The sequence below is a fragment of the Syngnathus acus genome, chromosome 23 (assembly GCF_901709675.1).
Source record: "Syngnathus acus chromosome 23, fSynAcu1.2, whole genome shotgun sequence".
Classification (NCBI taxonomy): domain Eukaryota; kingdom Metazoa; phylum Chordata; class Actinopteri; order Syngnathiformes; family Syngnathidae; genus Syngnathus; species Syngnathus acus.
The window spans coordinates 6,471,329-6,485,102 of record NC_051107.1 but is presented as its reverse complement, the minus strand read 5'-3'; the positions used below and the strand labels follow the sequence as shown (position 1 = coordinate 6,485,102).

Here is a 13,774-nt window from a genome sequence, read left to right as displayed (position 1 = left end):
CACGCACACACCAACTGAAAGATGAGCAAACATCACATGAATGAACTCTAATCATCTTCAGTGATTTAAGTTGAACAGAGTCCCAAAGTCCCTAACTTTAGTGGTATAATACTATACAAAGTTACAGAACATTACATAATCATTTGTAAATGAAGGAGGAATGAGGTCAGCATTGAAAATATGAATTTGGTTTTAATTGCATCTTCTGGATAAGAAAAAATAACTATCGTACATATGACCTAAATGTATACAGGTGCCCACGCTTCAATGCGCATGCGCAAACTATTGTCATTTTTCCTGCCTGCCGGGCTACTTCGTGACGTCATCGCCTTACGTCAGCCAGCACTCCCCTCACCCCGAGACCACCCTGAGCGACTCCATTTAAGAGGGGGTGGGGGTCGAGCGACATTTACAAAGAGAGAGAGGGAGAGAGAGAGAGAGAGAGAGAGGGAGGGAGGGAGAGAGAGAGAGCAGGGGGTGGGGGGTCTCGCGTGCCGAAGAAGGGGCGACGGAGAAGAGGAAGTGGACGCGGAGGTGGATCTCCTCCATGAAGCTAAAGCTAACTAAAGCTAACATGCTGTTGCCGCTGCTGGAGCTGTGTGTCTGCTAGCGGGCCGCCCTGGACTCCCTATCCACCCTGAGGTGCATCATGCCCGGATGGAAAAAGAACATCCCGGCCTGCCTGCAAGCGGACCAAGAAGGAGGTAGGGAGCCAGCGGCGCCGCCGCCGCCGAACCGACAACGTCTCCTCGCTGCGTGCGTGGGTGCGTGCGTGCTCGCGAGAGCGTGCGTCTTCTGGTGCGCGTGTGTTTGCCGGTTTCTGGTGCCGCGCGCGTGAAAGTTGACGCTGAGCGTGTGTGCGTGTGCGCATTCCCGTGTGGCGCACCGGCAGATCGTGACGTAACGTGACGTGGCCTCAGGTATGTTACGTGACGTTGCCGTAGGTGGAGTCAGCAGGTAAAGCTAGCAGGTTAGCTTAGCTAGGAGGCCCGCCCACCTGCTGACCTGCCCGGCTGTTGGCCTCCAGCGTGGCCCGGGCAGGAGCGCTAAAAGCGGTCTGAAGGCGCAGGAAAGACGCCCCCCCCCCCCACACACACACTGAAATCGGTAGTGATTGGTAATCATTTGCACATTTATTTCCATACACATCACTGATGATTCTGTTTTATTTTTATCATCTTCTGTGTTTGAAAATAACACTCCAGTAGGAATGGCTAAAAATAGACAAAAGAGAGAATTACTAGAAAGGAAAAGACTTGTGCCCGCTCAAATATTAACGCGACAGTTCAACTACTACTGGCGTCAGTAGTGACTCTACTTGGAAACATTTGATTGACAACCACATCCGTATTGTAGTATCACTGCACTTGACGTCCATACACGACTGAGTTCTGATGTTTGCATGGCGTTCTGAAGTACGAACAATCTTTGAAATGTTACATTCAAGGGTCATCGTTTTTTGAGACAGCGGACAACATGACATCATGCAACACTTTTGGCCTACGTGCACGCGCGCATGCACGGCATTCTTTGAAGAGGTGCTGATGTCACAACTGCTCATCCTCGTCCTCTGGATTAGTCAAGCTAACCTGCGTGGTTTTTTCGCGTGCGACACATTTTGCAAGAAAGTGCGTCATCATCATCACGGCTGACAATAAAATGCTGACGTGTGTGAAGAATGACGGTCAAACAGGACAACATTTGTTGTGCAACTTTTCTCATCAATTTGTTACACTGGCACACACACAGTCAGTCAGTCAGTCAGTCAGTCAAGCCGTCAGCCCTAGGCAGCATCCAGGTGGAGCGCCGGCCGAGCTGCTGGCATCAAACTAACATCATGTCATTTTCTGCTTGAATTCCCCCAGCGTGGGCACACACACACACACACACACACACACACACACACACACACACACACACACACACACACACACACACACGATGCATCAATGGGTGTGTGAGGGCGCACCTGTTTGGCGTTTCCGCTTTCATCGAGATGTCGCGCCGAACTTCCTCTCAGCGTTCTGCCAATTTTTTCTTGTGGAATTTATGAATGCCAGCCATCACTGATGCTTAATGCAAAAAAACAATTTGGCATTGAGTAAGACCTCCTCGGCAGTAGTGGGCGCCATACTGCGGCAAACACAAACGTGCACATTCTCGACTACATTGGATTCGGCCGTTTTCTTTTGGCGCGCAATGAAGGTCAGACTTGCACGAAGCGAGCGCCTCGGCTTTGGTCACGTGCGCCCCGACGCACGTCTCAGCTGACGGCGCTCTCCCGCCCCTTTCGGTCAGCCATCACGCTGACGACAAACGTGAGGACAATATCGATGATCTTGACGCACGCACGCACGCACGCCGCGTGGTCTGAGAGCGCCCGTGCGGGGGAGCGGCAGGATAAGCCGGCGTGTGTGGAGAATGCGATTAGACGCGCGCTCAGCCAGGCAGCCAATGGCGGCCGAGCGCCGGGCGGGCCCGCCAGCCATATGCAAATGAGCGCCTTGCAAATGAGGACACTTTTGTCATTTTTAGCAGCTCTCGCTCTCCTTTCTCCGCTCGGAAGGCACAAAGAGGATTTCAGGGAAACGACATCCGTCTTCGCTTTGTGTCATTTTTTGCCATCTTTTCACCGGTCGCTCGCGACCACAAGAGGGCGCCATCGGTTCAGCCCGGCTCGCATGCCGCCTCGCACGTGGCGGCGTTGTCCCCCCCACAACGCGCTTGATTCTGATGGACTACATTCATCCCACCCGAGCCGCTTGTACCAGGGAGGCTTTACGGTGGTAGCCGATGTTCCGCTGCACTACTTTTGTCCAAAGCCAACATGGCAACAGGCATGAGCGTTTCCGCCTTCAATTTCCATGACATTACGCTGATGCGCTTTTCGAGATCGGCGACTCTTTGATTCATTGAAGCGGCCCAGTTGCATTGTGGGAAGTGTAGTTCCTATGCGTGCCGTATAGGCCTTTGCTTGCTTCCTCCTGCCCTTTGTGGAAATCTCTGTCATTCCTTGACTGAATGGAGACCGCCCCGCCCCTCCCCCTCGGCGGAATCGAGTATGCGTGTGTGTGAGCGAGTGAGTGTGTGTGTGTGTGTGTCATAAAAAGAGGAATGAATGGTGCAAAGGATGGAGGGATAAATGAGGGGAGGATGCAAGGAAGGAAGGAGAGAAGAAAAGTCATGACTGCTGACTCTTCAAGTGCACATTCACACACACACACACACTGCGAGAGTGTGTGTGTGTGTGTACGCAGCGAGCGCTGTGATTGGCTGGAGCAGGACACGAGGAAGCTGCAGAGGAGGCGAAGCTACAAAGAGTGCGTGTGCCGTCCAAAGGTGTGTGTGTGTGTGTGCGTGTGCGTGCGCATGTTCGAGAGGAAACCTGAGCTGACTTTCTTTGTGCGGGATGATGCTTGCCGTTTGCGACGCTCGCCACTAGCCGTGTGATAGCCGCGTGCGTGCGTGCGTGCGTGCGTGCGTTAGCCCCCCGGTGAGGATGGAGCGCTTCCTGGCTCTCCTGCGCCTGCTCCAAAGGAGGCGCAGGAGGAGGTACCGCGCCGACGACGACTACCAGGAAGGATACGACGACGTCTACTTCTACACCAGCAAGTACCACGCGCGCCTGCTACGTGAGTGGCACACCTGCGCTCAAACGCACACACAGATTGACAAAGAAATAGTCCCATTCAGCTCACAAACACACGCCACAGACATACACACATGAATGCACGCTCAGACCAGACACACACACACGTCACATGCACACATCTCACACATTCACAGAAGCAGACACAAATTCATCACAAACACGCCTCACAGGGGACAGCACAACATTTGTCTCACACACACACACACTGTTGACATGTGTACACAATGCGTGTGTGCGCATAATTGAAGAGCACGCAGGTGAGGATGAGTCCCGCCAGATGCTTTGTGGGTAATGACAAGCCTTGCTGCAGCACAGGAATTGAAAAAAAGCACAACTTTGACACACTGACTGGCTGCCAAAGCGGGTTAAGTGTTAGCACAAAAGCGCTGGCGGGCGCTCAAGAACTTCTTTTTTTTTTTTAGAAGCAAGGACTTGTTTGCAGTAGGCAGGCTCTGCGAGCGGCGCGGTGTGGGTCGGTCGGTCGTCATCCGCTTCCTGTTTGCGCCCCGCTATTAGCGCTAAGCACCGGTAACCACTAAGTGTGCCGGTGCCCGTCCGACATGTTGCCACTGGTCTGCAGTCGGTGGAATGTCCGGAGCGCATTCTCGCTCAAAACACTTCAGCTGGGTCATTTAGTTGACAAGTTCCGATTGTACTTGAACGCCACATTCTTGTAAGATTTTCTTTTTTGGGCTTCACTTGAAAAACTTCAACTCAGCCATTTAGAAGGCTTGCCTGTGTGTGTGTGTGTGTGTGTATCTCGCATGTCTAAAAATTGCTCTTTGTACTTGCAGGCTCGCTCACTGCCTTCAATTATTCATCAGCTCGTTGCCGTGGTAACAGCCGTAGCGGGCATTTTGATCATCTCATTACACGCGTGTACGCTGACATGTGACTGTCAACTTGTTTGGTGTGTGATGGATGATGAATATTTTGTGGGCCTACCGCACAAAAATCCCCGACGTGTCCAATTTGTGACCTTTGGGCGGCCCTCGCATTAGCATTAGCTCGACCGGCAAGCGCCGAGTGGTAACACTCACCAATGTTGTTGGGAAACTCTCTGTAATCTGTAAAAAAACAAAAAAGTAATAATAATAATCACGTCATTCGACACGCATGCACAGAGTGAAATTAATCCCACATAATGTGCATCTGGAACACTGACCTACATGTGGGGCTAGGCCACGCCCCTTTTCTGCAGTTGCAGCCAATCGCGTGGCAGCGTTGCGTCCGTGGCGCAGCTTTCCCCCTGGTGATGACATCATCATCATCATGAAGTGTGTAAAGCGGGCATGGCATACTGTGAGGTGTGTGTGAAGGTTGATTTGAGGGGAATTGAAATGAAAAGAAGTGTTGACGTTGAGCGAACGTGGCCGAGGTACGCCCGGCCGGCTTCCTTTGCGGTGGCCGTCAGGTCATTTAAAGGGCCGGCGCATCATCTTGTGATGTTTGTGCACTTCCTCCATTCCCCAATGACGGGCATCCTCCCCCTCCCTCTTCATCGTCATGGCGCCATCAGCTCAGCCTCCGCCTCCCCCTCCTCCTCCTCATTTCATGGCGGCGCTCCACATCTGCAGCGCCCTCCCCCTCCCCTCTCCCTCTTCCTCCCTCGTCTTCCTCATCTACGTGATGGCGTCTGCGTAAAGAGGCGCTCGGCTGGGCTGGCGGCGGCCGAAGGACGGAAAAGCGAGAGGAAGAGGCGCATTGGGAGGATTAGGAGGAGAGGAGAGGAGAAGGTTGCGGCAGCGGCGGCGGTTTCGTGTGCATGGCGCCGGCTGAGCGACTGGCGACGGCGAGCTGGGGGCTTCATCATGATCGCCGTGTCGTTCAAATGCCGATGTCAGATCCTGCGCAGGGTGAATAAAGGTAGTGCGCGGGGAATGACTGAGATGAACGCAACCTTTACTGGAAATTGATCACTGATTGACAATCCTGTGAGGGGGGGGGGGGAGCGTTCCTGTGCGCGTGTGAGAGAGAGAGAGCGAGAGAGAGATGTAAAATTCATGATGTCAGGAAGACTAGTGCTGGTGTCATCACGTGCACTTTGTGTGTGTTGTGGGATTGGTGGGAAGCTAGCTCCCGATCCATCATCTTCAATTCTTCATCCTCTCCTCCGACTTTTCAGCCTTCCTTCCTTCCTTCCTTCCTTTGTCGTCTTGGTCACGTGTTTGTGTGTTGTGCTCGCAGATGAAGGTCCGTACACCAAACAGTCGGCGGGCTCGCGTCCGTCGGACGGAGCGCTGGCCGTCAGGAGGCAGAGCATCCCGGGTAAGGCTCGCGCTCGGCCGCCGCCGGGCGCTCACGTGACGTGACGTTTGGCGTCCCCAGATGAGTTCCGGGGCTGCACGCTGGTGGAGCTGATGAAGAAGGAGGGCACCACGCTGGGGCTGACCGTGTCGGGCGGCATCGACAAGGACGGAAAGCCGCGGGTGTCCAACCTGAGGCAGGGAGGGATCGCCGCCAGGTAGGAAGGCGCCCCGGTCCGTCCACCCGCTTCACGTAGTAAACTCGCCCGACCTGCTCAGGAGCGACCAGCTGAACGTGGGCGACTACATCCGCTCCGTCAACGGCATCAACTTGGCCAAGTTCCGCCACGACGAGATCATCAGCCTGCTGAAGAACGTGGGCGAGCGCGTGCTGCTGGAGGTGGAATACGAGCTGCCGCCCGTCTGTACGTCCGCGCCGGCCGCCTCTCGTCCGTCCGTGCGTGCGTCTCCTCGGCCCGACCTTCGCGTGACTTTGACGTGTCACCTCGCAGCCGTGCAGGGTTCGGGTGTCATGTTCAAGACGGTGGAGGTGACGCTGCACAAGGAAGGGAACAGCTTTGGATTCGTCATCAGAGGTGAGTTGGGGGGGGGCAGCGTCGAGCGTGCGTTCGTGCGTGCGTGCGTGGTCCAATTAGTGACAGGACCGTCCGTCATGTAGGCGGAGCCAGTGAAGACAGGAACAAGTGTCGACCCATCGTCATAGCAACCGTACGCTCGGGAGGGCCAGCTGACAGGTGAGTTTGAAGCGCCGCCGCCGCCGCCGCTGTGGTCACCTACCTGTTGGTGCGTGTAGGGAGGGCAGCATCAAACCTGGCGACCGTCTGCTGAGCATTGACGGCATCCGTCTCCACGGCAACACGCTGGCGGAAGCCATGAGCGTTCTGAAGCAGAGCGGACAGGAAGCCACCATGCTGCTGGAGTACGACGTCTCCGTCATGGGTCAGCGCGCGCGCACACGTGCGCACCACATACACACGCGCACACACCTAACCTTCACGCGTCTCCGTTTAGACTCCGTGTCTTCGGCTTCGGGTCCTCTGCTGGTGGAGGTTGCCAAGGCGACGGGCTCCAGCCTGGGCGTGGCTCTGTCCTCGTCCATGTTCTGCAGCAAGCAGGTCATCGTCATCGACAAAGTTAAAGCGGCCAGCATCGCCGACAGGTGACCTTTGCGCGCGCGGCGGAAGTCCGAGCGGACGTTGACCCGTGCGCGTGCTCGCAGGTGCGGCGCCCTCCACGCGGGCGATCACATCCTGTCGGTGGACGGCAAATCCATGGAGTTCTGCTCCCTGGCCGAGGCCACGCAGCTGCTTTCCGCTTCCTGCCACAACGTGCGCTTGGAGATCCTGCCGCAGCACCAGGCCCGCCCGGCCCTCAACGCGCCGCAGCAAGGTGGCGTCTGGGCACCCGTGCCACTCGCTCGCTCGCTCCTCCCGTCTTAACGCTGGCCCGCACGTGTGTGTGCATGTGCGTGTGTGCGTGTGTGTGCATGCATGTGTGCAGTCAAGGTGCAGCGTTCTCCCCGCCCCCTCCCCTGGGAGACCGGAACCTCCGCACCCATCCTCCCCCCTTACCACTACAACACGTACCATCCTGACCAATCGGGCGGCAGGTCGCACAACCGCCATACAAACAACGCGTGTACGTCCGCCGCTCGCTTGCTCTCCTTGCGCCGCGTGCGCGGCCGTGAGCGCGGCCGTGAGCGCGGCCGTGAGCGGCTGTGCGTGCGTGCGAGCGTGCCGGCTCACCTTGACGCGCGCTGGCTCGGCTGTGTTTGCAGCGCTGGGCCACACGTTCTCGCCGGGCTCCATGTCGGCGTACAGTCTGTCGTCCCTCAACATGAGCATTCCCAGGAACGCGTATCCCACCAGTCCGCGGGGCACGCTCATGAGGAAGAAGCAGAAGAAGAAGGACTTCAAGAGCTCCCGTGAGGAACAACTTTGGCTCGGCGGAGAGACGTTTGCTCACTAAGCGCTAACACGGCGCCGCTCGGGACGTTTTCATTTGCCTCGCGGGTGTCTTTTTGCCATGACGACACAGACGTCACCTTCGGATGTGCTCCCTCCCTCCCTCCCTCCCTCCCTCCCTCCCTCAGTGTCCCTGGCGTCCAGCACGGTGGGTCTGGCCGGCCAGGTGGTCCACACCGAGACCACCGAGGTGACCTTGCTGGGCGACGGCGTCATGGGCTTCGGCCTCCAGCTGCAGGGCGGCGTCTTTGCCACCGAGACGCTCTCCTCGCCCCCGCTCATCGCTTACATCGACCCTGACAGTCCCGCTGAGAGGTTGGCGCTTTTGACGCACGCACGACCACACGCGGCTCACGCCTGCCGTCCACGCTCGCAGGTGCGGCATCCTGCAGATCGGCGACAGGATCTTGTCCATCAACGGAGTTCCCACAGAAGACTCCACGTTGGAAGAAACCAATCAGCTGCTCAGAGACTCCTCCATCACCGCACAACTCACACTGGAGATTGAGTTTGACGTGGCCGGTATGCGCGCGTGCGCACACGCGCGGCTTCTGCGCTCCGTATGAGGTGACAAACGCTTTGCGTCCCTCCCGCAGAATCGGTCATCCCGTCCTCCGGAACCTTCCACGTGAAGCTGCCCAAGAAACCGGGAGTGGAACTGGGAATCACCATCAGCTGTGAGTTGCTTCCAGCGCCGCCACGTCCGAGCGGACCACCGAACCTCGTCGGCCGACCTTCTTGTTGCGTTGCAGCGCCGTCCAACAGGAAAGCGGGGGACCCTCTCATCATCTCGGACATCAAGAAGGGCAGCGTGGCTCACAGGTGACACGCCGGTCAGCCGGCCGGCCAGCCGGCACGTGATCGGGAACGGCGACCCTACTCCGACCTTTGTCTTTTGCAGGACGGGCACGCTGGAGCTGGGAGACAAGCTGCTGGCCATCGACAACATCCGCGTGGAGACCTGCTCCATGGAGGAGGCCGTGCAGATCCTGCGGCAGTGCGAAGAGCTGGTCAAGCTCAAGATACGCAAAGACGAGGACAACTCCGGTAAGTGACGGCCGGCGAGTCGCCCGTTAGCGAACCGGCGGCCCACCCGTACGCCTCACCTCGCAGACGAGCAGGAGGTGTCGGGGAGCATCATCTACACAGTGGAGCTGCAGCGCTACGGAGGGCCCCTGGGCATCACCATCTCCGGCACCGAGGAGCCTTTCGACCCTATCATCATCTCCTCGCTCACCAAGGGAGGCCTGGCCGAGAGGTGGGCAAAAGATTCCGCCGGCTCAGGTCGCCTTGGACGCACGCGTGTGCGTGTGCTCTAAGAGGCGCGTGTGCGCTGGCAGGACGGGCGCCATCCACGTGGGCGACCGCATCCTGGCCATCAACAGCAGCAGCCTGAAGGGCAAACCCCTGAGCGAGGCCATCACCCTCCTCCAGCAGGCGGGGGAGACCGTCACGCTCAAGATCAAGAAACACGGCGAACGTACGTCTTCGCCGCCGCACCGGTCGGGGCGCCGCCGAACCTCAGCGTCTCAGCATTTGCGTCTGCGCAGTGTCCAGTCCCAAGTCGTGTCCGGGCCAGGAGAACCACGACGGCGAGGGGGGAGAGGAGCCGCCTCTCACGGCGCCGCCCCCTTCGGCTCAGAGGTTGTTCGGCACGCTGCCCTCCGTCGACAGCGCCGTGGAGTCCTGGGACGGGTCCAACGTGGACGGCGGCTTCGGCAGCCCGAGTACGTGTCTGGACCTCGCCCGCGCCGAGCGCGTCGCCGTCTAGCCGTGACGCGTCCCGCGTGCTTTCAGCTCCTTCCTTCCAGTCGTCGCCCTTCACCTTCCACGAGTGGCGCAACGCCAAGACGGGCAACAGCCAATCGCCCGCTTCGTCTCGCCGGCGAGCCAATCCGCTGCCGGACCTGTCGGGCCTCAACGACGACTGGGAACACGTCGCGCTCGGCGGGTGAGCCGCAGCGGACAAGCTCGGCGAGCTAACCTAGATGTTAGCTCTCCTCGTTGAAAGCAATGGGAGCCGTTAGCATGGAGCTAAGCGTATGCTAACAGCTACGACTTGGGGGGCGGGGGGCGCTGCAGGTTCACGGTGGGTCATGATGGGACAGAACCGGACCAGGAGGAGAACTTCTGGTCTCAGGCTCTGGAGGATCTGGAGACGTGTGGACAGAGCGGAATCCTCAGAGAACTGGAGGTACACACACACACACATTAAACACTTGCCAGATGGGGCGGGACTTTGTCAAGTCCTCTGACCAATGAACAGCTTTTTAGAGGTTGGAAAAAAGAGGACTTATTGTTTTCCAGGAGCCGGAAAAGGAGACGGCGCTCCTCACTGGGGTATCATTGCTGGTTGCTCTTCCTCACCTCCACTAATCCTCGTTTTCTTTCCTTGCCGCCTTCTGGCGGGTGCCCGCTAACATGGGACAAGTTGTGTCTTTTCGAACGCTCATCTTTTCCTGACCTTAAGTGACCGTTGGAGTGGCATTGGCTGACATCCAAATAACATTCGGTCGGGCGTGCGAATGCATGCTGGCGAGTTTGCGCACGCACGCACGCACGCACCCGATGAGCTACCAAAGCGCGCTAAACGTAGCGCATTCATGGCTCGTCTCCAGGCCACCATCATGTCCGGCTCCACCCTCAGCCTGAACCACGAGCCGCCCGCCTCGCGCACCTCGCTGGGACGCCAGGCCAGCTTCCAGGAACGCAGCAACACCCGCCCCCAGGTGAGCGCCCACCCCGACCGACTGCGACCATGTCGCCGCGCCTGACTCCTTGCGACACCCCCAGGTGACCCCGCGCTCCAACACCTTGCCCTCCGACCCCCAGCGCAGAGCCTTCGCCATGAAGAAGATGAGGCAGGAAGTCAACGACATCCTCAATCAGACGCCGGTGGAGCTTCACAAGGTGAACGCGCAGCACTTTTTCTTTTCCTTTCACAGTGTCTGGTCGAATCAGACCATTGCAAAAGTGAAAAACGCCATTTGTTGACGCCTGGCAGCTGACTCTGGAAAAGTCTTCCGACTTGGAGGACTTTGGCTTCAGCGTGTCGGACGGCGTTCTCGATCGCGGCGTTTACGTCAACAACATCCGCGGCGGCGGCCCGGCCGAGCGCGGAGGCCTGCAAGCGTACGACCGCCTCCTCCAGGTAAGCGTCTCAGCGTCTCGTCCCCAGTAGGACTTTTTGGACTCCAGTGTCTTTTTGGTGTTCAGATCAACCACGTGCGCACTCGAGACTTTGACTGCTGCCTGGTGGTTCCGCTCATCGCCGAGTCGTCCAACCGCTTGGATTTGGTCATCAGCCGAAACCCCGCCTCCTCTGCCAACCCGCTGACCAATCATACGGAAGGCACAGACAATAGCCACGCCCCTCAGCCGACCGCTTACCAAAAGGAAGCACGTGAGGACGCGGGCGAGGACGGCGCGCCAATCAAGTGGAAGAAACCTGGGGACGGGCTGGGGGCCGGCCTGGGGGCGGGGCGAGTCACCAACACTTCTGTATAGGGACTGAACTCAACACGCCCCCTCGGTGCTACACACGACCTCTGAACTTGGACCTGCTGAGGCAGCCTGAAAGCACACACACACACGCACACTTCCTGGTCCTCCACCCTGATCCGGATCCTGATCCCACTCGGAGCGCATTCCTGATTTAATCTCGATACCAATCCTGATTTGGATCCAAGTCCTGAGGCCCCTACTGATCCAAATGTCAATCCCAATCTCAGTCCTCATCGCACTACTGATCCTGATCCCATTATGGATCTCCCTCCAACCCTTGATACCACTACTGAGCCTGATCCCACTTGAAATCCTACTATTCATCTCACTACTGATCCCGAACCCTTCAAATCCCCATCTGGGTCTGAACCCTGACCACTTTACCGTCCCCAATCCTAACCTTACCCCTGCAAATTGAAATCCAGTGCGGTCTTCAACACACCACTGACACCGAGGCCATTCCTGGTCTCGCAATTGTTCCTGACCCAAGTGCACCTTCAACCTCGGAGGAGATGGTCTATCGGTGCGACAGGAAGCAGAACAGAAACAGAAGCACAGCAGCGGCACAAACACTGACGAGGGGTCACTATTTCCGACCTATTGGCTGCACGCCGTCGCCACGGAGACAGACGACCAACGGATTTCTATTGATCCAAAGTACTTGGGGCATCTATATGGCAGTTGGACTTGTGTGCCATGGAGGAAAGTGTGGAAAAACAAAACAACATCGCATTACAAACATAGTGATTATTCTGATGACACTGACAGACACTGAGCAGTTTCATTTTTGAAAAAAAAAAAAATATATATATATATATACACGTTGACTGGCCACACTGTGTGTGAGTGAGTGAGTGAGTGAGTGAGTGTGAGCGTGTGTGTGTATTGTCGTCTTTGGCCAACTCGGCTTCCCTAAAACCTGTTAACCCCGCCCCTCACCGTCCCTCAGCCAATAGGCTCAATAACGACGCCTGACTCTGATTGGTTCTCCACCGACCACACACACACTCACGCCAACGAGCATGACCCCGCCCCTCCTCCAGTAACTGTGATCAATTATGCTAATTGTGTGTTTTGATTGACTGTTGTCACTTTTCTCTGTTTGTTTGTTTCCGTGACGACTGGACCTCACAATGTCAAAAAAAACGAAAACAAAGGTCGAGTCCTCGTCGTCACTGTGGTTTGACATTTTAGAAAACATGCTGTGACACGTGCGTGACGTCAACATTTAGCTGCTAGCTCTCTTGCCTCTCTAGAAAGTCGACATTTTCAGAAGCCTCCAAACAAACACACACAAATGCTGCTCTGTGCTCGAGAGGGAAGCGTTGTGATTGGATGTCGTTTGCTTGCGTGCGATTGGTCCTTCTAGTTGACTTGAGTTAGCCATTCAGCTGTTTGAAGCACAGCGCCCACTAGTGGCTAGCAAACAGAGCACACACAGCTAGCTTGTGGCTAACAAGATACTTAGCACAAGGCTAACACAGGGCTAGTCTAGCACGGCTGAGCTAACTTCATCAACAACAAGAAAAAAAGAGTTAGAATTGACCATTTCCACCAATAGAAAGGAGCCGAGGGGCTTTTGGGGCGTGGCTTCAGGAATGCGTGCCATTAAGCCATACACACACACGCACACACACTGTGTTTGTACGCGTGTATTGCGCGTGCGCAACCTTGCAGGTTTTTGCGCGTGCACACACGCGCATTGCACTGCCATTGGAAAAAAGAGAGTTGGCTTCCATGTAGCTTCACCAACCAACCAAACAACAAATAAGTGAACCAACGACTTTTGTTTCAGGAACACGGACAATGTTGTAAAGTATTTTTGTACAAATTTCATACTTTGGTAGCATGATGTTCCTGCTGTGTGTCCTGCTGTCTCCACCTTTCTTTGTGTGGACGACGACTGAGCAACAATAAACCCCAACTATTCATGACGCCTTTATCACATTTTGGAATTTATTGTGTCAACGTCGGGGAGTCTTCGCGTCGTCCGTGACAAAGCCGCAAGTCTTCTCGCTCTTCCCGTGCGTCAAGGTGCCCATCTGATAATAAACATAACATTTTGGGGTGGAAATAGAAATGAAAAAAGTTCTGTAAAAAAAAAATATATATATATATTAACCTACACTCATATCTACACTCTACCTCATATCGTTAAATACAAGTTAAAAACGTAAAAGAGCGGTTTAATTGTATCGTTTTTATTCTAAAACAAAACAAGAATATATTGCGAGAACCAAAAATACAATAACGCATAGATTCGTTTTGGATTCCCTCAATTTGACCATAAAATCGCAAAAGTGTACCGTGTGTCGCCCTCTGTTGGTCTGAGTGAGAAATTACGCGTAGATTCGTTTTGGATTCCCTGAATTTGACCATAAAATCGC

General features: G+C 55.9%; 1 protein-coding gene across 8 annotated transcripts; it reads left to right on the top strand.

Annotated features, from left to right (window-relative positions):
- The first annotated feature begins 350 nt into the window (after nt 1-350).
- On the top strand, nt 351-13,329 carry grip1 (glutamate receptor interacting protein 1). Of its 8 annotated transcripts, none has more exons than XM_037242723.1 (26): nt 2,224-3,632; nt 5,840-5,920; nt 5,981-6,116; nt 6,178-6,323; nt 6,411-6,494; nt 6,578-6,653; nt 6,713-6,858; nt 6,931-7,078; nt 7,139-7,308; nt 7,420-7,557; nt 7,697-7,843; nt 8,012-8,198; nt 8,260-8,405; nt 8,480-8,560; nt 8,636-8,705; nt 8,785-8,930; nt 8,997-9,141; nt 9,224-9,363; nt 9,434-9,610; nt 9,681-9,834; nt 9,966-10,077; nt 10,191-10,223; nt 10,502-10,612; nt 10,677-10,793; nt 10,888-11,034; nt 11,100-13,329. In XM_037242723.1, the coding sequence occupies exons 1-26, from the start codon at nt 3,500-3,502 to the stop codon at nt 11,388-11,390; spliced, it is 3,462 nt and encodes a 1,153-aa protein (XP_037098618.1). In that variant the 5' UTR covers nt 2,224-3,499; the 3' UTR covers nt 11,391-13,329. The 8 variants fall into 8 exon arrangements, with proteins under 8 accessions (XP_037098619.1, XP_037098623.1, XP_037098618.1 ...); XM_037242720.1 differs by lacking the exon at nt 2,224-3,632 and adding an exon at nt 4,217-5,518; XM_037242724.1 differs by lacking the exons at nt 2,224-3,632; nt 7,420-7,557 and adding an exon at nt 351-704.
- Nucleotides 13,330-13,774: the final 445 nt, after the last annotated feature.

What these genes read in the sequence shown, in the direction of transcription:
- grip1 (XM_037242720.1), top strand. Translation starts at nt 4,945, where the DNA reads ATGGCATACTGTGAGGTGTGTGTGAAGGTTGATTTGAGGGGAATTGAA. An exon ending in CAGGGAGGGATCGCCGCCAG is followed by an intron (nt 6,117 to 6,177) that starts GTAGGAAGGCGC and finishes CGACCTGCTCAG; the next exon opens with GAGCGACCAGCTGAACGTGG. An exon ending in GATCAAGAAACACGGCGAAC is followed by an intron (nt 9,364 to 9,433) that starts GTACGTCTTCGC and finishes GCGTCTGCGCAG; the next exon opens with TGTCCAGTCCCAAGTCGTGT.